Genomic DNA, 25,424 nt, shown 5'->3' on the forward strand with positions numbered 1-25,424 from the left:
AAACAGAATAAACCACAAAATCTTAACATTGACCAATGAACCATGAAAATGAGGTCAAGGTCATATGAACCCTGCAAGACAGACATGTACACATTACAATCATTTCATATAACAAATATAGTTGACCTATTGCTTATAGTATCTGATAAACTAACAAAATTATGAATATTTATCATTGACCAATGAACAATGAAATGAGGTCAAGGTCATATGAATCTGCCAGACAGACATGTACACCTTACAATCATTCCAAACAACAAATATAATTGTGCTATTGCTTATAATATCTGAGAAAAAGCTCAATCAAGAAAAACTAAAGTGTCCAATGAACCATGAAAATGAGGTCAAGGTCAGATGAAACCTGCCAGATAAAATGTACACCTTACAATCATTCCATATACCAAAAATAGTGGCTCTATAGCTTAAAGTATACGTTAACCTTGATAACTGATCAATGAAATGAGGTCGAGGTCAGGTGAACCCTGTCTGATGGACATGTAGGTGTTGCAAGGAACCCATATAACAAATATAATTATCTTATAACTCATAAGTGAGAAATTCACATGACAAAAAAGATTTTTTTTTCAAGCAGTCACTGAACCATGAAAATGGGGTCAAGGACCATGGACATATGACAGACAGAAACTTCTTAACATAAGGTATCTGCATACAAAGTATGAAGCATCCAGATCTTTTTACCTTCTGAAATATTAAGTTTTATACAAATAGTTCCATGACCGCCGGATTGTAATACTTATGTCTCGCATTCTGCATTCGGTGGTCTCGTGGTAGCGTGTTTGCCTTGAGTGCAAAAGGTAATGGGTTCTTTTCTTTTCCAATCTTTTATGGTAATATTCTTTACAAAGCACAAAAATGTCAGTATTCACCTCAAAAGCTAACAAAACCTTTAAACAGACTTATTTAGAAGGGATATAGTTACGATACTGTTGTCAAGTCATTAAAGATTGCATATTTTGGCTTTAATATTGATTCACTTATAGGGTCTTTGCATCGGAATTAAACATATTTATTCTAAAACCAGTTGTTGGCATGACACGGGTTATGTTTTTCTCATATATTATATGACGGTATAATACTAAACCCCTAACAGGAGGGATTGTGCCTGATATTCATATGATGAAGACATAATCTTTCAATCAGTTTAATTGAGGTCTGGAGCTGGCATGTCAGTAACTGCTAGTAGTCTGTTGTTATTTATGTATTATTGTCATTTTGTTTATTTTCTTTTGTTTCCTATTCTGACATCGGACTCGGACTTCTCTTGAACTGAGTTTTACTGTGCGTACTGTTGTACGTCTGTTTTTTCTACATTGGCTAGAGGTATAGGGGGAGGGTTGAGATCTCAAAAAACATGTTTAACCCCGCCGCATTTTTGCGCCTGTCCCAAGTCAGGAGCCTCTGGCCTTTGTTAGTCTTGTATCATTTTTAATTTTAGTTTCTTGTGTATAATTTGGAGTTTAGTATGGCGTCCATTATCACTAAACTAGTATACATATTTGTTTAGGGGCCAGCTGAAGGTCGCCTCCGGGTGCGGGAGTTTCTCGCTGCATTGAAGACCCATTGGTGGCCTTCGGCTGTTGTCTGATCTATGGTCGGGTTGTCGTCTCTTTGACACAATCCCCATTTCCATTCTCAATTTTATCTTCCTGTGGACTGTTACCTTGTGAACTAGCACGTTAAAAAGTCGGCTCAGCGTGTTGGTCTAGTACAAAGTAGGGTAAATGTCCATATTACATTGACATGTTCTCGTCCTGAATATGCATATTAATTTGCCGCTGGACGTTTAGCAGTCATCCATCATCGCATTCTGGGACTTTCGTTGCAGGCGAGACAATAAAACCATAGTTACTGCTTTCCTTACCATGTTAATCTTTTGGAAAAATTTTAATATTGGTATAGAAATCCTATAAAACAAGTTATTAACATTGATATTGTAATAGAAGTATCTTTTTTATTTACTATTAGATTTTTAATTGCATTATTTTTACAAATTTGAGCTACATTAGCAAATGATTCTCATATAAAAGTCTATGCATTAAACATATATGAAGCTCAATAAGAGAGGCCCTAAGGCACCTTGGGGCTTCATAAGTCTGCGTCTGTGTGTGATGTGCGAACAATTGCTTATTCTTAAAAGGTTAATGTCCCATAACTCTTGAATGACAACAAACCAAATTGTCAAAAGGTATACACACTCACACCACTATTCTTAATTTTTGGGGTTAAAAATTAACAGTAAATGACATATGGCATACTTTAGTTTGTGCATATGGGATTTTGATTTTTTTGTTTGTTTAGCGTATGGGAATATAACTCGAAAAGGTCAAAGTTATTAAGGCTTGGTCAACGTATTTGACTTCACAAAGGTGTGTTATGCAATTTTATGAAGAGCTGATCAGATTGATACAGGCAGAGATAAGAACATAAACCATAATGCATCCCTTGTTGACAGGTGCATAATTTAATTGGCCAAGTACAGGTAGAAAAATCCTGATGTTGAATGCCATATCATGATAGTAAACAACAAAAATATTTGATACTTATTTTAAGGACCAATACTCATCATACGCGTTTTGATTTAATAGGGAGAGTAATTTGAAGCATGCATAATTCATAGAAACACACCAGCTTTCCATCGATACAGTATTTGAACAAGATAAATTACAATTGATATTCTAAACAGGTATTAATCTTTTATGAAGCAATTTACACAAATACTCCATACTAAACCCAACCATAGCATCACTTTCTCATTACATATAGACTTGGGACTTCAAATCAAATTTATCCCTATTTCCTAAATATCGATCGGAAATAAAAAATCTGAAATGACAAATCCAACTACTTAAATTTATCAAATTACGAACTATTAAAAGGCAGTAATATAGACTGTGAAATGATGAAAAAATATTAAGGACTGTTATTTCCCCAAGGTACAGCAGTTTCCATGTTTACCTAATCAATACAAAGTATTATAGAAAATTATATACAAAACTTTCAGTCATTTTTCAATACCAACCATGAATAATTCATTAATTCATTTTCATAAAGCAACTGTAAAAATTTCATATCATGTGATACAATATATTATACAATTAAACCCAAATGAATTGAGCGCATCGTTAAACCTATTTTATTTCATATTCCATGTTTCATTTTTTCTCTTTACATGTCTACCTACGTAATGTGCTATAGAATTTCATATATTCAATTAAAATTTATGAATATTTGATATTGTAATCCGCTAAAAAGATGACCAGTTATCTATGTAGTCTCTGTAAAGCAACCTTCAAGGTTTATGTCAACAAATTGCATTTATTTTAAATGACATGACAGGAAATGACTGATTATTATTTTTTGTTCTTTTTTAAATATCAGAATAACAAATATAAATGAATGAACAAGAAGATGTGTCGAACGTCCTGTCTTAAAAAAATGAAAAGGGAACTAGTTTGTCGCTGAATTTAAAAATATCCAAAGGTTTCTTAGAAAAGACTTCACCAAACTTTTTCTAGCATAAAATGAAGGCCACAGTGACCTAAATGTTGCTGACCTGTCACAAGTGGCATATGAGTACTGGGTATGAAAATAGTTTTTTTTTTCACAATTGCTGTAAATAACAATAAATTATCACCAAGACAACAGAAAGAACTGCTTCATAAATAAGTCATAAATATCTCTGGATTATCAGGGACATATTGGGATGATAGAAAGATATATAATGGTGGCTTCTCCCAATGACAGTTTCCATCAATTTAGAACAAAATATTAAGCCTAAACCATTACAATCCACAATTGCTTATGTTTCCTTATACATAAAATCTACAATGGAACAGATGCTGTAAGCATTTCACACTCTTATTATCTCCTTATTATGGTCATCTTCCAGTAATCATTCAGACAAAACTGTGGAAAGTGAACACCAGGAAATTATCTGCGATAGAATTACATCTCGTAATCGCTACTCTTCAATAGATTTAATACCTAGACAAAATGTAAAAGTCTTGTAATAACGTCCTTAGGGGAATATGCTTTGACAGAACTGAACTACTGTATACACTATTTCAAGTGTTTACTGATGCCGAAAGCAAACACAACTTTAATGATAAAATCCATTATGGAATATAATGGGGTACATTATCATAGTCTAACAGACGAGCTTGACTTGGCTTACATTTTATCTTAGCACATTCAGGCTCTATATAAACAGAGGAGATTTCATTAGGCAATTCTTGTCACGTTTCTCAGTGTAGTAAATCCTTTTCACACTACTCACGTGTTAATCTTGCATGAAGTTAGAACTTTTCCGTTTCATGCCATAAGATGATACAAATTGATATCAATTTTATGTTTACTTACCAACATTTGTAACTGATATCATTTCGAAACTTTTAAACAATTTGTTATGATTAATCTGTTAGAACAAGTTTGAATCTATTCTTATAATGGAAATGCATTTTCTTACAAAGTTTTTTGGTATATTCTCATGTTTTACATTATGGTGTGATTTTCTGTTTTATCAAAGAATTCAACAGGAATTGTTTAATCAGTTCACTCACACATAAATACTTTATCTTAAAATGGCCAAGGCCAATCACTCATATAGCTTTAAATTCATTCTGAGGAACGTACAGAAAAGACTGAGACATTTCCTTATAAGATTTAATAGATTAATTGATTGTTGGTGTTGAATGCCACTTTCAGGGCACTATTGGCTATAGTATGCTGGTCATTTTTTATTGGTAGAAATAATTAATAGAAAATGACCTGATCACCAATATGAATAAAAAGACAGATTTGGCTGACTTTTGTTCTTATTCTAGGGTACGACATTTTTAATGAGTGTGGAAGCTCATGGTGGGTGTATAGCAGGATATATATGCTTACCCTGACGACACACAAAGGCTGGAGCATTTTAGAGTTTATGTGATTCCCTGAGTTTTTGATGGTTACCTTGTATCTTCTTAATCAAATTATGTGATTTAAACATTGGTACATTACTGTTGCCTAAACTTACAGCATCAGGAGCAATCCAAATGTTAGATAGAATACAGAACCTATTAACATCTACTGAAAGTTGAATTTTTTTTTAGCATCTCCAAAAATATCTATGAAGACTACTGTACATCAATATACAGCAATACATATTTTGAACTTTTTGTACAAAATTCTGAAGAAAAAATCAATACCTGTGCTTAATTCAACTTTTTCGGGCATATTTTACTTCATCATCAATCACACAATAGATTTGATTTTAAGCTGATACAAAAAAACATGAAAAATATGCTTGACATATTCTCAGCTATCTCAGAAAAGCATAAGTTTTATCATGTTTGGAGAGATTTGTTTTGTTGAATTAGTGTGTTAAAAAGACACATAAAATTTTAAAAGGTGTTAATGTCTTTCTAAATAATGAACTAAAATTGATTTCAAGGCTCATGTATGACTTCACACTTTAAACATTCCTTTACTCTAAAAGATTCTAATTAAAGTCTTCCAAACATCCAACTAATTGTCTGATTATACACGACCAATGCTAGGCTAATTACTTTTAATTAAGGCTTCTTTTCAAAAACCGATAATTTTAAAGTTTTTCATATAGGTAGAGGTCTTATGTATTCAAAAATGCGATTTGAAAGTACAGACGACAGATTTAGAAAGGAAATACAAAGCGTCTCATCTAAAATTGAATTATTCATAATTTCTTATTGACGAAAGCTTTTCTATTCTTTGGAGGAACTCTACTATAGAGGAACTATAATAAACCGGTGAAAGGGTTTAATAATATCACCAGCTGTGTACGTAACTTCTATTGTGCACTGTTATAAAGGGGATCCAATTAAATCTAATTTCTGTGTTGAGAATATACTTTTGGTATTTGTCAAAGTAATTAAGTCAATCATTTGAATTACCTTGACAATTTAACTTTTTTGTGTACAAAAATTAAATATGACGAAATCAGTCCAAACTTGTTTACTTATAAAATAAGTTGAGATTAGACAGGGGGTGTTGTTTTATAAGAAGTACAGCATGTGTTACTTATTAGAAGTCAAACATGCAGAAATCATTTTTGTGTAATCCTGTTTGCTTAACCCCTACGATTTCAAGCATTATCATGCAACAGCTTGGATAACATTACTGAATTTCAGCATAATTTTATAAATCTATGGTTAACATGAAGAGGTGTAAGGCAGGGCTTTTCCCAGTGAAACATCATCAGTAAAACTGTGTTGGCAGTGTAGATCAATGTGACTGGAACCCTTAAAGAAGGCAACAGTTACAATATCATGTGACTGGAACCCTTAAAGAAGGCAACAGTTACAATATCATGTGACTGGAACCCCTAAAGAAGGCAACAGTTACAATATCATGTGACTGGAACCCCCAAATTCAAGAAGGCAACAGTTACAATATCATGTGACTGGAACCCTTAAAGAAGGCAACAGTTACAATATCAATCTTTATTTCTCATTTTTCTCATGCGATTTTTATGCAAAGAACATTGTACCTGACTTCCTGCCTAACAAGACATTTATAATGTATCCTCTCTGCATCAACGCACAGAAATTTGAAAGGTTTTTGAATTGAATTGACCCCAAAAATATTTTCTTCACATATAAATGTGCACTTAAAGTTTAATATCATACAAGACACAAACATCTTCAGTTATATAACTGTGACACTGCATAAAAATCCTTCAAACTTTCAACGCATTTTTAGGGGCAATCCTATGGGTCTTCTGTGACTACTACATGTTTACTAGGATGAACTTTAGTACTTGGGTTGCTGTCATACTGACATTTAACCCTTATCTTTTTTTATTTATATTGAAGTGATGAGAACAGAAAACAAGTCATTTGTTTATTAAACCAAATAAACTTTATTTCAATTTTATGAAAACTTCAATATAAACTATTTGGCATTGCCTTAAAACCTAGCTCAGTCACTCAGATTATGTGAATCACAAATGAAAACTTGGATACATATCAGGACAGAAACATTTATAAACACTCAATAACATAAAAATATCCAAGTATCTAAATGCTCTCCTGGTGTGAGAAATACAACGTCAAAAACCAATATGGCAGCACCCAGGAGAGCACTACATTAAAGTTTCAAGTCATCAAACATTGAGCTTTCAATATAATAAAAGGATATGTGTGGATCAATGAGACAGAGAATATCACAATCTACCCTTTTCTTTCCAATGCTGTATGAACACACTTGGTATTAAAGCAGAAATGTTAATTTTCAAAGAAACTTTTACTATCAATAATAACTTTTGTCTTTTTTGTTTTAGTTTCAATTAAGGTAAAAGAACTATTACAAGACACTATCGCGTTTCGCAGGGAAGAATACTAAAGCAATTCATAGTGATGCATACTAAAGCATTTCATAGTGACAGCATAGCTATTGCATGAGGATTAATCAGATTGTAGTAGTAACAACTCAAAAGTTATGTGTAACTTTATAGACCCCTCACAATTAATATTCACAAATACTACAATGTTAAGTATGGTTAATTGTAAATAATTTTTGAATGTATTCGTTACAGTGACCTAATCAATGCTCTATCTATACTTTAATCAGGTAAGGATCTGGAATCTAGGACATTACTACAATAGGAGTGGACATTATTTCTATGCATCTAATTGTTTAAAGAGGATATTTCCATCTAATTTTATATTTTTATCATTTAAATTCTCACATATCTAAATGTATCTACCGATCATATAACAAAACTTTATTAGTGATAACAACATTCATATGATCTAATGATAGCAACGACCCGTAACCTACAGTTACCAAAATAGTGGCCTCATAAATAATACGACCAGTAATCTACAGCTACCAATATAGTGGCCTCACAAATATGACCAGTAACCTAAAGTTACCAATATAGTGGCCTCACAAATATGACCAGTACTGTTGATTCATTATTATTCGTGGGATACCAATTTCCGTGGATTTCATGAGTAAAGGTGACCCACGAATTCAAATGTTCAACGAAATACAAATGTTCTATAGGCTTGTATGCAGACTTTGGCAAAACCACGAAATAAAATATCCACGAAAATGCAATGTTTCCTCAATCCACGAAAATTGATACCCACGAAAATAAATGAATTCACAGTAATCTAAAGTTACCAATATAGTGGCCTCACAAATATGAATAGTAACCTACAGCTTCCATGATAGTGGCCTCCTAAATATGACCAGTTACCAACAGCTACCAAAATAGTGGCCTCATAAATATGACCAGTAACCTTCAGCTACCAATATAGTGACCTGTAAATATGACCAGTAACCTACAGTTACCAAAATAGTGGTCACATATATATGACCAGTAACCTATAGTTACCAAAATAGTGACCATGTACCTTCATACAGACAGCTTAACTTAAAATATACCAAAATGATGGAGTGACGTTATCCACAATATAACTTGCAATATGCAAAAATACGACTAAGTTTAGGACATATCCACTTGAAAATAATTCTTAGGTTAAACAAATTTGCTCTCTAAAGGGTAAGATTAACATGGATGTTTTATTTTTTTAATGGCACACTTCAATGAACATAATTCATTTAATCAATTGGATTTTGTCACTTTACAACTTTTTTATCTTCAGAAATCAAGTGAAAACTTCCAAAACCACATACCCTGAAGGAAGCGTGAAAATTATCTAGAGAGCAATTTTACAAACAAGGATGTTATTTTCTCACAATTAGTAAACTATCAACTCCTTTTGACACCTAGTTAGTTGTAGATACAACATTTGGCTACTAGCAATTTTTCACCAGGAAGACATGCCATGACAAAATAAAATTAAATTACCATTAAATCATTGAATTTCAAATATACCAATTTACAGACTATGTACATATTTACTTTTATATAGGAATCTATTTAAAACCTTATTTTTCTACATTCAATGAATTTAATTGCACTGTGATGTAATCATAGGTCAGAAATCTTAAAACTTTATTCATATCATTGAAATTTTTTTTCTTTTCCAATTGATTAAATCAAAAACAAATTTAAATTTAAATCATTTGAGCTAATCCAAAAGAAATTGAACTTCTTATTGGCAGTGTTATAAAACCATATTTAAATTGCGTAATTCTGGTATAATTGGTTACTAAGAGATTTTTATCACAAATATGGTTAATTTTTGAAACACTTATAAACCTTATAAAAAAAAACTTTTAGAAAAGTCCTACAATCAACGTCCCATATTACATCAGATGGTAAAAAGACTTAAGAAATTACTGTAACTTAGTTTATATGTAAAAATAAATAGTTAGCCACATATTATAAGGAGTAACAAAATAAAACTACTTTCAAAATATATCAATTGGTTTATTAATGATCCAAAGTGTTTATACTTAAGATACAATTCCTTATAAAACAAATTATACCTTTGCCTAAAAATCTATTTTCACCAATAAAAATTAATAAATAATTCAAATAATTCAAAATTTACTTTATTCTATCTGAAAAAGCAAGTAAAAAATTTCAGAAAAATATTATAAAAAAAAAATATTACAAGTGCCAAAGAGTTAATAATAAAGTATTTTCTTACCATTAAATCTGACTGTTTTATAGGCATTGGAACATACTGGACGTAATATTGGTACGGGTGCATCCTGACGTTATTGCCGGCGAACCTCCTAAGATTAACAACGGGTTTTATCCGAGGAACAGGTGTTAATGAGGAGGCCGAGGCTAGCTGTAAAGCAGCAATAGTACTGAATTGATCCAGACTGACGAGGAACTACGCTACACAATTATACACTGTCACAGTTCAATATAGATCAGGTGAATGCGTGTGTGTCAGCTTTCTAATAATATGTTCAATATTCCTCACTTTTTTCATTCATGCACGGCTGTGGACAATTTCCTGTCGTTATACAGAAGATTATCACTAATTTTCTTTTTTTTTTTTTTCACTTGTGGCCGTTAAAAAGCAGAAGCATTAATAACTAACTATTAGTAAAATAAACGGTAATGTTTGGTGTTAACTGTAGTAATTGGTTTCCATTACAAGTTAAGGTATGACATGGGTGATCTGAGGGTACGACTCCTCAGAGGTGACAAGTGAAATATGTCTCCTGGTCCTCTAAATGACGATCAATCAGTGATTCATCCTAACTTCTGTTATCCAAAGATCTAGTCAACCGTGTCCACAAATAGTCTACAGTTCCCAAGCAAAATCTCTCAACCAAGACTGAATTTCATACATTTGAAATGAAATTGAAATTACCTTTTTCACTGATGCACTCGTTCTCGTATTGCTTCATGTATTATTAACTCTCAAACATTTAAATATCCAGTTGGCTTTGTGCAAATCAACATTTTCCCTGCTTTAAATTTTTTATGAAACCTAGCCATAATTATGAAAAGGGATTAGAGGTATAAAACGTGCATATAAAATTGACAGAGTTTGGCTTTAATTCATTTCTTATCCGAACCCAAGCCATCTCCTGGGAAACTGGAACCATGAAAATCAGTCATTTAACAATCATATATAGTTAGTTGTATTGACAACATGAAGAGAAATAATCCTTGGTCAAATATAAATGTCAATACTATACAAAGGATGAAAAATTCAAACTTAATAACTTTATGATTACGACTTTAAGTATTCATTTGTCATTCCAACTCAGGAAATTGATTGTCACTAAATTAATAAAAAAAAGATACTTCAGCAAAATATGTAAATTATTTATCATCAGAATCTGGACATGATATATTGAAACAGTACAAGTAAAAATATAAACAAAATTTTTTTTCAGAAATCAATTATGGTTATCTGATTTGAACATTTTGTAATTTTTTTTAAGGTTCAAAGTTACATGATATAGATTTCTGTTTTTAAAGTTTGGTGAACTAAGAATTTTGATGCTTCAAACGAATATCTTTGATCACTTTAACTTCCCCAAAAAATTATCTAAACATTTATGTTATGCAATGTGAGTTAAAAAAATAACTTCTCTTAAAACTTCTCATTAAAGTTACTGTTTTTACAAAATCGAAGAAGTCAAATAAGTTTTGTTGTCCCAATTTTCTTATTTTTTTCTTTCTACTATTTAACAAACATGTTGTTAGTGGACAGCTTATGTAATGTTCTCAGTGTACCTATGTTTTCATGCAGCAGATGACATTGCCTTCAAGTTGTCTCACTTATATCAAGTAGAGTTTCCACTACAAATGTTACCTTCAAAAGGCATATGTAGGTTCATCTGACAAATAGACCTTATCGCTCTTTGGAAATCTGCACCGGTTGACCCGAGGATCTGCTCCGCTTGAACTATTGACGTCATACAACAATCACTTTTCTATTGTGGCGTCAGATATTTTCTATTGTGACGTCAAAATTTTATGGGAACCTTTGTGATGTCCAGTAATGGCGGACAAATAGCGATAAGGTGTATTGTTAAAGAAGCCATATATTTCTGGTGGATTTTTAATGTGTGTTGAAAGACTAGAAATCCTACAGATGCAGAACTACAACCCATATTCTCTTCATTTGATATGTATTCTCACATGCATCTATCTCATTTCCATTCTCTTGTCAAATAATAAAGTTCACAGAAGACACCTGCTGTTAATTTTATGTTGCACAAATGATCTAAGATGTACTGTTCTGAGGCAAAATTATCTAAAGAGCCTGCGTTGCTCAACTGTATGTATCATCGTGTATCTTAAACAATGGTCACTCTCCAACAGTATAGACCAGAACATAATTCATGACTAAAATCTCTTTTTTGTATCTAGTGTTGCTGATCATTTTTGTCGAGCCTTCGACTTTTGTCGAAAAAGCGAGACATAGCGATCCTACATTCCGTCGGCGGCGTCCACAAATATTCACTCTGTGGTTAAAGTTTTTGAAATTTTAATAACTTTCTTAAACTATCCTGGATTTCTACCAAACTTGGACAGAAGCTTGTTTATGATCATAAGATAGTATCCAGGAGTAAATTTTGTAAAAAAAAATATCCTGTTTTTCTGTATTTTACTAATAAATGGACTTAGTTTTTCTGCCAGGAAACATTGCATTCACTCTGTGGTTAAAGTTAAAATTTTAATAACTTTCTTAAACTATCCTGGATTTGTACCAAACTTGGTCAGAAGCTTGTTTATGATCAAAAGCAAGTATCTTGAAGGAAATTTTGTTAAAATTTTGTATCTGTTTATCCGTATTTTACTTATAAATGGACTTAGTTTTCTTCCAGTTAACATTACATACAGTCTGCAGTTAAAGATTTAAAACATTTATTAGATTCATAAACTATCCTGGATTTTTACCAAACTTGGACAGAAGCTTCTTACAATCAAAAGGAATATTGTTATTATTTTTTTACCTCATTTTTGTTGAGCCTTTGCTTAACAGCAAAAGTAGGCGAGACACTGGGTTCCGTGGAACCCTTACAAATTTTTTCTGTTTACAGTTCCTCTCTATCAACTATAGTTTTTACTTATTTATCAGAATGTAAAAAAGGGTAAACATTGTCATTTAAGGGCTAAACTCTTGTAAGGAGTCTACTGACAATTTTCAGCTATGTTGACTTATTTGTAGATCTTTTCTTTATTTATTTACTAAAGTTTAGTTGTAAAAAGTCATCATTACAGAGCAATATAACACCTATAAAGATCTAAGCATTTCATTTCTAGATCTTTTCTTGCTTATCGCTTTTTTTCTTCTCTATCCATGTGGTTGACCAGCATGATCATTAGAAATGTTTTTAAACTAAATACCCCAAGGATGGTTGAGGCCAAATACCCCAAGGATGGTTGTGGCCAAATTTGGTTCAATTTTGCCCTGTAGTTTCAGAGAAGATTTTTTATGTAAAAATTAGAGGACAATGGTTACAACTGACGAGTGATGGCAAAAGCTTACACTGGCCCAAAACGGCAAAATGAGCAATAAGTCTATTCAGATAGAAAAAAAATTAAAAGATTTATTAATGACTGACCATTTTCAGATTACTTTAAAATGTGTTTAGATAATTATAGAAAAAATCTTCAATAATACAAAACAGAAAAAAAATTCTTTCACACAAACTACACTAAATTTATCCTTACTTCTGCAGACAAGAATTATAATTTTTTTTTCAATAACAAAAAAAATATGGACACTAAACTACCAACAAAATGTCACTTAAATGTAGTTAGAGGAAACAAATTCACCATGTCATCAAAATTGTATATTAAAATGTAATCAAATTTTCATGCAGTATGAACATCTAGGCTTTTAAAGGATAGAAAAGATCAAAAATAAAATCAATAGATTGAGAATATATGAAAAATGAACTTCATATAATAATGAAATTTCCTTACAAAGAAAATAAAATCTTGTTAGCAACAGTACTACATTCTCTCATGAAGAAAATACAGTTTTTTTTTCAGCTGTTACATATCAGGTCTTTATAGAGTGAAAATTACACAAATGATTTTATACTTAACACGGGGTACATAAAGGGTAACAACTATAACAAGGGAAACTTAATCTCTACTGAAGATTGATTAACACTCAGACTGGCCAGTGGCAAATATTTCATGCATATATGCAAGACAAACTAGCAACAGAAATGGCTCTGTATTAAACTTCATTGGTGGTCATTCAAGGGAACAATGTACTAAATATAGCAATATAGGTGCAGCCATTTGTGACAGCAACATAACAAAGAGATAAAAAAAAGCTTGCTATCAGTGATTGGTTGTTATTTCATTTGCAAATTTTTCTACTGGAAAGAATTATGAACAAAGTTTCAAGCAAGCAACTTTTGTCCCCAAAAGTATACATGTGTATTAACACTTTCCTTACCGATTTGAATTGTTAAATACCAGACAAAATTTTGGTTATTTTTTTTGGCTGAATTGCAAGGTATGGTAAAAATAAGCCATAATAAAATGCTCCGCTGGGCGCAGCTTGATACGACCGCAGAGGTCGAACCCTGAACAGTTGGGGCAAGTATGGACACAACATTCAAGCTTGATACAGCACTGAATTTGGATTGTGATTAAATATTTGACACAGCATAGGTTTCTGACACAGAATGAATGTGGTCTAAGAACTTAAAAATTTTAAATTTACCTAGTCAACCCATATTATTATTGTTTGCTTTTATATATATATAAATCAGAAATAAACAATTTAAAATGGAAAATTTTAAAGAAAAAAAAAATACCTCCCCTAAATTTTTTGAACCCCCTTATGATTCATCACCCCCAAACTCAATCCCAGCCTTCCCTTTGTGGTATGGTACCTTGCAGTACAATTTCAGAGAGATCCATACACTTGAACACAAGTTATTGTCTGGAAACTAGAAAAATGCTTGTTTTTAGGCCCCTTTTTGGCCCCAAATTCCTAAACGTTTAAGGCAATTACCCCCAAACTCAAACCCAGCTTTCCTTTTGAGATATGGAACCTTGTAGTACAATTTCATAAAGATCCATACACTTACACACAAGTTATTGTCCTGAAACTAGAAAAATGCTCGTTTTTTTCCCCTTTTTGGCCCCTAATTCCTAAAATTTTGAGGCAATTACCCCCAAAATCAATCCCAGCCTTCTCTTTGTGGTATGGTACCTTGCAGTACAATTTCAGAGAGATCCATACACTTGAACACAAGTTATTGTCTGGAAACTAGAAAAATGCTTGTTTTTAGGCCCCTTTTTGGCCCCAAATTCCTAAACGTTTAGGGCATTTACCCCCAAACTCAAACCCAGCTTTCCTTTTGAGATATGGAACCTTGTAGTACAATTTCATAAAGATCCATACACTTAAACACAAGTTATTGTCCTGAAACTAGAAAAATGCTTGTTTTTTGCCCCTTTTTGGCCCCTACTCCTAAAATTTTGAGGCAATTACCCCCAAAATCAATCCCAGCCTTCCCTTTGTGGTATAGTACCTTGCAGTACAATTTCAGAGAGATCCATACCCTTGAACACAAGTTATTGTCTGGAAACTAGAAAAATGCTATTTTTAGCCCCTTTTTGGCCCCTTATCCCTAAACGTTTTGGGCAATTACCCCCAAACTCAATTCCAGCTTTCCCTTTGTGATATGGAACCTTGTAGTTCAATTTCAGAAAGATCGATACACTTGAACACAAGTTATTATCATGAAACTAGAAAAATGCTTGTTTTTTGCCCCTTTTTTGGCCCCTAATTCCTAAACTTTTGAGGCAATTACCCCCAAAATCAATCCCAGCATTCCCTTTGTGATATGGAACCTTGTGGTACAATGTCAGAGAGATCCCTACACTAACACACAAGTTATGTCTGGAAGTTACAAAAATGCTTATTTTTGGCCCCTAATTCCTTAACTGTTGGTACCATAACCCCCAAAATCAATCCCAACCTTCCTTTTGTGGTATTGAACCTTATGGTAAAATTTCATAGAGATCTATTTACTTAAACTAAAGTTAGAGTGCGAAAATCAATGTGTCTTCGGACGACGACGACGTCATACCAATATACGACCAAAATATTTTTAATTTTTGCGGTCGTATAAAAAGCGGCTTTTAAACAAAATTAATGGGGAATGTCTCCATGGGACACAGATGATTCCCCCGCTTGCATATAATGTTACAAGGGACATAACTCAAGAACTGTAAAGGTGACGTTACCCAAATTTGTACTTGATCTGTGTTTTGTGGTAATAAGCATTGTGTATAAGTTTCATAACATTTGGTTGAGGTAAACTAAAGTTAGAGAACGGTAAAGAAAAATTCAGCAATTTTTCCATTTGTAAAGGGGCATAACTCTAGAACGGTAAAATTGACACCACCAAAATTTAAACTTGATCTGTGTTTTGTGGTAATAAGCATTGTGTACAAGTTGCATAACATTTGGTTGAGGCAAACTAAAGTTAGAGAACGGAAACCAATTTTGGGACGTACGGACGTACGTATGGGACGTACAGGGGTAAAACTTAATGCCCCCTCCGCCATGGCGGGGGCATAAAAAAAGACATGGGACCCTTTATATATAAGTGCTGTAAAATCCCAAATAGATATTGCTCTCCTATTAAATAACAGCAGTTTTTCCATAAATAATTTATTTAAGACGCCACTAAAGAATATATTTGCTTCATATAGTATGGTCGGCAATGGCAGGGACAAACATGCTCAATAGATAATGATGTTTGTCTACCTTACAAAACCATAGCCAGAATCAGGAAAGATAACCATGTTATAAACTTAATGTGAAACTTTCTTCAAAGATGAACATTTTCCTATCTAATTCAAGGATACAGAATTTTTCGTTACATTTTTCTGAACAAAAATATTACTTATTTTTCTGAACAAAAGTATTACTTATTTTTCTGAACAAAAGAATAACTTATTTTTCACAAAATTATTTGAACATATAATATTAACATAGAGTTCATTTAGTTATACATTGATCATATGTCTTAGTTAGAAATATTTCATTGCTCCGTAAAAAATATAATTATTCCATGTCATCTAAGGCTTTACAAGTGTACAAATACCAAAATTTACCAACAAGGAAGCAAACAAAAATCATAAATCAATAGAAACAGACAACACCATGGTGAAAAAGAAAACAATAACATCAGTCCACAAACACCACAAAGAAAAAAAAAATAATATAAAAATAAGATGTGGTATGATTGCTAATGAGACAACTCTCCACCAGAGACAGAAGATGTGGCATGATTGCTAATGAGACAACTCTCCACCAGAGACAGAAGATGTGGTATGATTGCCAATGAGACAACTCTCCACCAGAGACAGAAGATGTGGTATGATTGCCAATGAGACAACTCTCCACCAGAGACCGAGGATGTGGTATGATTGCCAATGAGACAACTCTCCACCAGAGACAGAAGATGTGGTATGATTGCCAATGAGACAACTCTCCACCAGAGACAGAAGATGTGGCGTGATTGCCAATGAGACAACTCTCCACCAGAGACAGAGGATGTGGTATGATTGCCAATGAGACAACTCTCCACCAGAGACAGAAGATGTGGTATGATTGCCAATGAGACAACTCTCCACCAGGGACAGAGGATGTGGTATGATTGCCAATGAGACAACTCTCCACCAGAGACAGAAGATGTGGTATGATTGCCAATGAGACAACTCTCCACCAGAGACGAAATAGTAGATCAATGAAGACTGTGTATGTCCTCAACATTGCCTGGGACATACTAAAATAATCAACATTTTTAAACCGATTTAGATGAAAAAAAGTTAAAACCTCATTTGAGCATCACTAATGAATTAAATCCAATGCTTTGTATTTCTGGACTTTTTTAATGGAGTTTTTTTGCTTCATTTATTTTACAAAATTATATTTGACTATATTTTTAATGACTGGTCTAGATCAAAGAGAAGATTAAACAAAGCTAAAAGTATATACAACTGAATATGAACAAGGTTTTAATGGTTTTGCATATTAAGGAGAATGTAACACATGTATACCTACGTACTGATCAATACCTGTATAGCAACAGGTGTAGTTTACAGGTAGGAAAGAAATCATTTGTCATTATTAAAAATCTTTAGGAAATAATATACAACTATTAATAACTCCTTTTAAATCAAAATTATATTTTACTGTAATGGCTTCCCACTAACTGACTCTATCGTTTCATAATGGACAAGACACTCAGTTCTAATGTTACAGATTTGAATGGCAGTTGTTATTGAGTGGCCATGATATGATGGTTAATATATGTTTGGTCCTATAGACGTTGTATAAGATTGGATTAACAGGAAGTTACTAAAAGGATGTTGAGATTATCAGGTTTCTACCCATTGATATCATAAAATATCAGCTGGAGCCACAATGTGAACCTTTTTGGCAAGTGAGCTAAAGCATAAGCAAAAAAGCTTCACATTGTGTCATGCTGCTGATATTTTACAAATCTATATGTAGAAAACTCGATAATCTGATTATTGTTCTATTACTGTTCTTTTCCACCACCTTTAGACAGTTTTACGCTTAAGGAAAGTAAGCTTGATAACGTCTCCTCACACAGTCCCTGAAACTTCTCTTCAGACATTGTGACGTCACTGATAATGTTTGCTCACATCTCTAGCCGTGATATGAGAATTATGGAGCGACTAAACAGGGTTACATAGGGGATGGGAAGGACGATAAGTAACAATATCAGGCTGCTATTAAATATGTTCTGTATTAAAAATGGGAAAAGTTTAATAAGATGGCCGAGAACCCAGGCTTTCTGTTAATTTTTTGTCTAAAATATCTCCAATTCTTCTTTCAACATCATTATATTTATAGTGGTATAATAAATGTATAAATGGTATAAAGAGCATGATGTCCTAATATCAATTCTAATCAGAAATGACATCATTGTATAAAGACTTATAGACACAAAATATTTATCAACTCAGAGCCTATAATCTATCAATAAGAACTGATACTGTGATAATAATGTTATTTTTGGCTTTATCTGGATATTTTCACTTTCAGAATAAAAGGTTTAACAACTAGTAAATTATTAGTTTTAATACTAATTAAAAAATAATAAAAAATGGATATGAATTATATTCAGTAAAGAAATCTGCTTGTGGTTTTTTTGTACCCTTGAGGCCTTGTTGTAATGAAAAAATATTGACAAAAATTAGGAAGTATCATAACATGTCAAAACATGGACAAAATCAATCGGTCACACAGTGATCTATAATATATGATCAATGGATGGTCAATTATAAAGTACAAATTACGTGAGTGTTACTTGAATCACTCAAAATTAATTTTCTACATGTCCTAAGGGGGAAAAGTGACAACATGTTAGTTACAAACTATGAGTACAATAATGTCTCTTAGAAACATTTCCGAAAGGACAAAAGATAGATACATATTATACAAAAGCAGATGGTTCTTGTATTAACTAACATAACAATTCATTAACTCCATAAAATACAATTTACATTTCCAATGCTCAATGAAAATTATGGGGAACTTGAAAGTTGATTAGAAAAATCTACATCTAAACTGACATGGACAAGAAATAAAATGTATGTTAATTGGATTTTAATACATGTTGCAGCAAAGAATAAAGATAGAATAATATTTAAATTGCTAATTTTGATCCTACTTCATATTGTTTTTAAATGTTAAAAAGGGAGCTTTATCTTTTTTCTTCATCCGTATAGTTCTAGCAATGTATTTTTATTGAGACAACAAAATGCTTATTTTCCAAAAGTGTATATTTCAACTTTAACATTTTTATGTAATTTTAAATTAACAGTTCATTAATTGGTTATTGCAGACACGTCTTTCTCTTTTGAAAGTGCAGCCTACAAATGTAGAATACTTGAACGGTTCTTGCTTCTGAAATTAAATTTGAAATTATTTTGATTCATATTTAATTCCATCTTGTTAAAACAATAATTTAAACTTCCTAAAAGAATTCATAAAGAAAAATTGAACATGATTCAGTATATAGTATTCTATTTGTTAGCTTAGAATGCTAACATTAAAAAGTCTTGCACTATGTGAATAATTTCCTGCTGAACCGTTCTCCCTCATTTGGTGACATTTGTGACGGGATTGCTTCCCTTGTGTGATAGATACTTAGCCAGTCGTATGCGGTTGAGGTAATGAAGTACTTCTTTAGCTAAGTCAGTTAGAGCGCTGAATTTGAACAAGAGGTCCCGGGTTCAAGTCCTGGAGGAGATACATACATGAATATCATAGTATTAATGATAACAATAAGAATCATCACGATTTTGATCTAAGACCTTCTATAAGTATCACATTTTTGTTTCAGCTAAAACCATTAAATAATCAGTAAATATGCTAGTTAACTGTCTAAGCTAAGATACATCTAGTTTTGTCTCTGACACCTTCTTTAAAGGCAGTGGCAAAGTGTTATTTTTTTGTGTAACATGTTTGCAATTTTTATATCATGTGTTTTCATGCTTGAAGCTCATTATTCACTGTGTTTTGTGCAAAGTGGGGAACAGCAGTGTGTAAACTATTTTCAAAATTTTCCATTCATCCATATTTCCTGTTCGTCCATGAACACCCCCTTTTTTACAACCTTCTTTAAACATGAGAGTAATGTGTCATAGAGGCATTTTGAGTTATTTTGACCTTCAGCATTTTGTATAGATTTGGACTAGTTCTAATTATTTGTGGTGTCATAAATTTTGAGAAATCATCATGTGACAAGTTCAAGTTGAGTTAATTATGTGTTATGTAATTAATTGGACATTCTCATTAGCATCAGTATTATTATATTAATTAGTTGACATAATTGTAATTATGAATTTGTACTAATTAGAGTGAATTCGTTTACTCAAAACTTGTCATGGTAAAATAGTATATATGTTGTGAATTCAATAAGTAAGAACAGAGTAGGATAGTAACAACAATAGAATTGTATTATTGCTGTAGGAGTCATATTATATAGACATTTACCATTGTATGTGATTTTGGTTTGGAATTAAATCAAGAAAATCTTACTGTGAGTTTGGTATTAGTTCAGTGCCAGAGCTAAAGTTTACGTCTTCAGCATCTCTAGCTGACCTCAACGTTTTTCTAATGATTTTACGTATAAAATTATGACCCCGTAACAAGGAAGCCAGCAGCCTCTTTGTTACAAATGTAATAGCTGAGACATCATCCTCATGGTACACTTAAAACTTTGCATTTAACCAATGATTTAAAGATGTACTCCATATGTCAGTAATATACGCTGCATATGTATTTTATTTTTTTATTTTCCAAATAAATGGATCACACGATCTATTAGAATATTACTGTAAGTTAACAAAAATCTTAAGAATCAATTTTGCTTAATGTCCCTTTTGTGAAATTCTATAAAATATAGGATTATTTATGATTAATCTATCAATTCAACATCAAGGTTGTTGAATAAATTATAAATATAACTCCTGTGAACCGTTAAAAATTATTCAATCTGAAAAAGAATGTCAACTTTTGCAATTCCGTGGGAAGACTTATAATAAAGTAAGGAAATGCAGTCCATTTGCAAAAAAACTTGTCCATGCAAGTATAAGAATTCTATTTAGCTATTGTAAGGTGTGTAAAGCTGAAGATGAATTAGAAATGGGGAGATTAAGAGTCCTGGTTGCTTTTGTTCTCCTTTGTTAACAGCATCTTGTTGACTCTAAAAGATTTCTTTAAACACTATGTGTCACTCACTATAAAACACATATACACATTCAAATGTAGATATTTAAATTCTCAAATAAGAATTCATTGCCTTTAAGAATCTCAGCCCTATGCATTTTTAAAAATTGATTTACAATTTGTTTTATCTTAAATGAATACGAAGATAAATTATGTTTTAAAAATCATGCAATAACTTATTCCCAGGAATGTTTTCCATAGACTTTGAAATCTATTTATATCTTAAGGTTTGTCTACATTTTATCACGAATGACTCCAGGGACTAAATTTGTTCTATCAAAAATCAGTAAATTCAATAAAATGTGGTTGAAATGCATTTTTATGGCAGTTAATAGTTTGGTTCACTTACATAAAGTGAAAACTTCCCTTGACAAAAGATTTAAAACTTCCTTCATACATTTTTAGATTCCCTAAAAATACATAAAAAATCTTAAATAGAGTAACTGACATATGTAGTCATCTTATGTCATGATTAAAACTATCACAGTAATTGATCAAATAATTCTAAAATTCCTAAGCTGTAAAGTCAAATAAAAAAAAATCCCTCATTAGAATAATATTCCAATCTTAAATGATGTGTTTCAGATTATTACCTACTATCTGCAACATTTTTCTCAATGTTTATCCTGTTCATTCAAACTTGAGTACAAAAAGGTACAAAATAATATGAGGTAAAGGATTGCTATGCTGAAAAAGATTTTTTTTTTGTTATATGACAGACACAATGTAAAGGGACAAAGCAGGAAATGGCAGACACAATGTAAAGGGACAAGACAGGAGATGGCAGACACAATGTAAAGGGACAAGACAGGAAATGGTAGACACAATGTAAAGGGACAAGGCAGGAAATGGCGACATAATGTAAGGGACAAGACAGGAAATGGCAGACACAATGTAAAGGGACAAGACAGGAAATGGTAGACACAATGTAAAGGGACAAGGCAGGAAATGGCAGAAGCAATGTAAAGGGACAAGACAGGAAATGGCAGACACAATGTAAAGGGACAAGGCAGGAAATGGCGACATAATGTAAGGGACAAGACAGGAAATGGCAGACACAATGTAAATGGACAAGACAGGAAATGGCAGACACAATGTAAAGGGACAAGGCAGAAATGGCAGACATGATGTAAAGGGACAAGACAGGAAATGGCAGATACAATGTAATGGGACTATTGATAGATGTTGGCAAGAAATTGCCAACATGTTGATATAGGAATATGACAGTTTACGACAAAAATGGTGGGCATAATATAATGTGACTATAGGAGTATTTGGCCAAAAATGGCAGACATAATATAATGGGACTATCAATGTATTTGGCAAAAATTGCTGAAATAATATAATGGGACTATAAGAGTATTTAGCAAAAGATGGAAGACATAATATAATGGGACAATAAGAGTATTTGGCAAAAAATAGCAGACATAATATAATGGGACTATAAGCATATTTGGCAAAAAATGGCAGACATAATATAAATAGGACTATAAGAGTATAAACTTTGGCAAAAAATGGCAGACATAATATAAATAGGACTATAAGAGTATAAACTTTGGCAAAAAATGGCAGACATAATATAATGGTACTGTAAGAGTATTTGACAAATATGGCAGATATTATGTTATAGGACTATGACAGGAAACTGCAGACTTGATTAAAAGGACTGTTTGTTGAAAATACTGCAAAATACAAAAACAAACAGATAATGACTTCCCATTACAAAAATAATAATCTTTAAATAATTTTTTCTTCTTGACCACTTTAAAGTTTAATCTCAGTTGGCAATATTATTGTTGTTGGGTTTTCCATCTAATTGATGTATACCACATGCCTCCCAAAGTTCCTGAAAAAAATTTGTCTTTTGGGAAATTTGGACTGACAGTATTTGAAATTTGTCCGTCTAAAATACCTTTTCATCTATTAAAAAGTTAACTCACTTCTGTCAGACATTTTTATCATTCAAATAATTCAGACTAACACGTTTCAAGAACTCTTGTCGCCTTCCTTTCTTCATTACAAACATATAGTTCAAGCTAAAGAGAGCATGCTGGAAAGTATGAAGGAGTTTTAAGATTTATTCAATACCATTCAATTAAGTATTTTATTTTTGATTTAACTGTTGCATGTAAGAAATAATAAAATTTTCAAAAACAAAATCCAAATGCTCATAACAACAGCTATGTTAATCCCATGATAAAACTTAAAAACAAAATTTCCCCATCATTTTACACTTAAAACAAATCAAAGAATCAAAAGTTATTTCTTTAATTGAAATACATGAGTATATTCTCACTCTTAACTTTACAAAGAGAAATAAAACCAAATGATCGGGCAGTGCTGTAACAGTAACTGTCAGTGCAAAATGGCATAATTCCAACAATACCACACTGCATTGTATTGTGCTTGTCTCATAAATGTTTGAAAAATTTCATATTTATATCAACTTTTGATAAACTCCATCAAGATCATCTATATTTTAGTCAATTACCGTATTGCTATGTGTAAAATTTCGTGATACAACAGAGTAAATAGAAATTTATAGCAGCAACTAATGTTAAAATATCATCTCTGATGATTAATCAAACAAACACAGAACAATACCCAAGTTACATTTCAATATTTTCACTCTTATGATCTGCAATATGCTTTCAAAATGTAGTATTTTTTTCAAAGTTTCAATCAATGATATTTCCCAATGGTGCAATGTGTAAAAAACTGTTGACAGTTCAATATTTTCATCGCTGCATTACTGAAGATGCTTTCACATAATAAACTCTTGTCAAATTATTTTATTTCCCATTCTCAGTTATGTAATCAAATGAAATTTACACTCCATTGAGAAATGTACAAGCGAAGATACTTCAGTAAAGTACATTGCATCATCAGGTCACAAGAAATGATACAAGTTAATCTATGAGTTCTGCTATGAACTAGACCTCAGATTGCATTTAAATTCTATTACCATCAACAATCTGCAGAAGAAGCTGAAGGCAATCCTAATTTTCTGACAATGCAATATGTCCTCCAAAATTGTTTAATTGTACATAAATTAGACTTTTTATAGCTAACTATTTAAGTATGGGTTCTGCTCAGTGATGAAGGCTATACAGTGACCAATAGTTGCTTACTCTGGTTGATAGTTGTCTAAAAGAGAATCATACCACAACAAATTAATTTTAATAACCACTTATTTTAAATAGTTAAAAATAAATGTTATAAGGACAATACAAATGTCTCTTGAAAGGGCTGTGATTCTGTCAATAAGATGTCATAATAACTAGAATGATAAATGTGGATAGTGTCCACATGTGGACACAGATGATGCCCCCGCTTGCATATCATATAGTTATAAAGGGACATAACTGAAGAACAGTAAAAGTGACGCTATCCAAATTTGAACTTGATCTGAGTTTTGTGGTAATAAGCAATGTGTGTAATTCTCATAACATTTGGTTGAGGCTAACTTAAGTAAAGAACAGAAACTAAAAATTCAGCAATTTTTCTATTTATAAACTCACATAATTCAGCAATTTTTATGTTTATAAAGGGACATAACTCAAGAATGGTAAAAGTGTCGCCACCAAATTTCGTACTTAATCTGTATTATGTAGTAATAAGCATTGTGTATAAGTTTCATAACATTTGGTTGAGGCAAACTTAAGTTAGAAAACGGAAACAAAATATTTGTACTTGATCTTAGTTTTGTGGTAATGAATATTGTGTATAGGTTTCATAATGTTTGGTTGGGGCAAACTTAAATTACAGAATGGAAACTAAAAATTTTGCAATCTTTCGATTTATAAAGGAGCATTACTCAATAATAGTTAAAGTGAGCCTACATTTTGTACCCAAATTCAACTTGTTCTGTGTTTTATCAGTGGAAGTCAAAATTAAACATTGCATTGTATAAAGCATTGATTGTAGTTGATTCAACTATAATCATGGACAAAGGAAGATAACTCCAATTTTAAAAATAAAATGCTCCGCTGGGGCGCAGCTTGATACGACCGCAGAGGTCGAACCCTGAACAGTTGGGGCAAGTATGGACACAACATTCAAGCTTGATACAGCACTGAATTTGGATTGTAATTAAATATTTGACACAGCATAGGTTTCTGACACAGAATGAAAGTGGTCTAAGAACTTAAAAATTTTCAATTTACCTATTCATACATGTGATGGACTGTGAAACTCAGATCAGGAGATTGGGAAATTTTGGTCAGGAGATTAGGA

The 25,424-nt window shown here is 32.1% G+C and overlaps 1 protein-coding gene across 10 annotated transcripts in view; it reads right to left on the reverse strand.

The window, feature by feature from the left end:
* Window positions 1-25,424, reverse strand: part of LOC127736088 (nucleolysin TIAR-like) — a 120,749-nt gene that overhangs the window by 50,223 nt on the left and 45,102 nt on the right. Inside the window, exon 1 of one of the 10 annotated variants that reach the window (XM_052246605.1) lies at window positions 9,609-10,390. The exons of the other annotated variants lie outside the window; for them this stretch is intronic. Coding sequence (XP_052102565.1) covers window positions 9,609-9,671 — 63 coding nt within the window. The 5' untranslated portion in view covers window positions 9,672-10,390. Of the gene's footprint in view, window positions 1-9,608; window positions 10,391-25,424 lie in introns of those variants that run through there. 10 annotated transcript variants of the gene reach the window in all.

Source organism: Mytilus californianus, unplaced genomic scaffold, assembly GCF_021869535.1.
Source record: "Mytilus californianus isolate M0D057914Y unplaced genomic scaffold, xbMytCali1.0.p SCAF_3, whole genome shotgun sequence".
Lineage (NCBI taxonomy): Eukaryota > Metazoa > Mollusca > Bivalvia > Mytilida > Mytilidae > Mytilus > Mytilus californianus.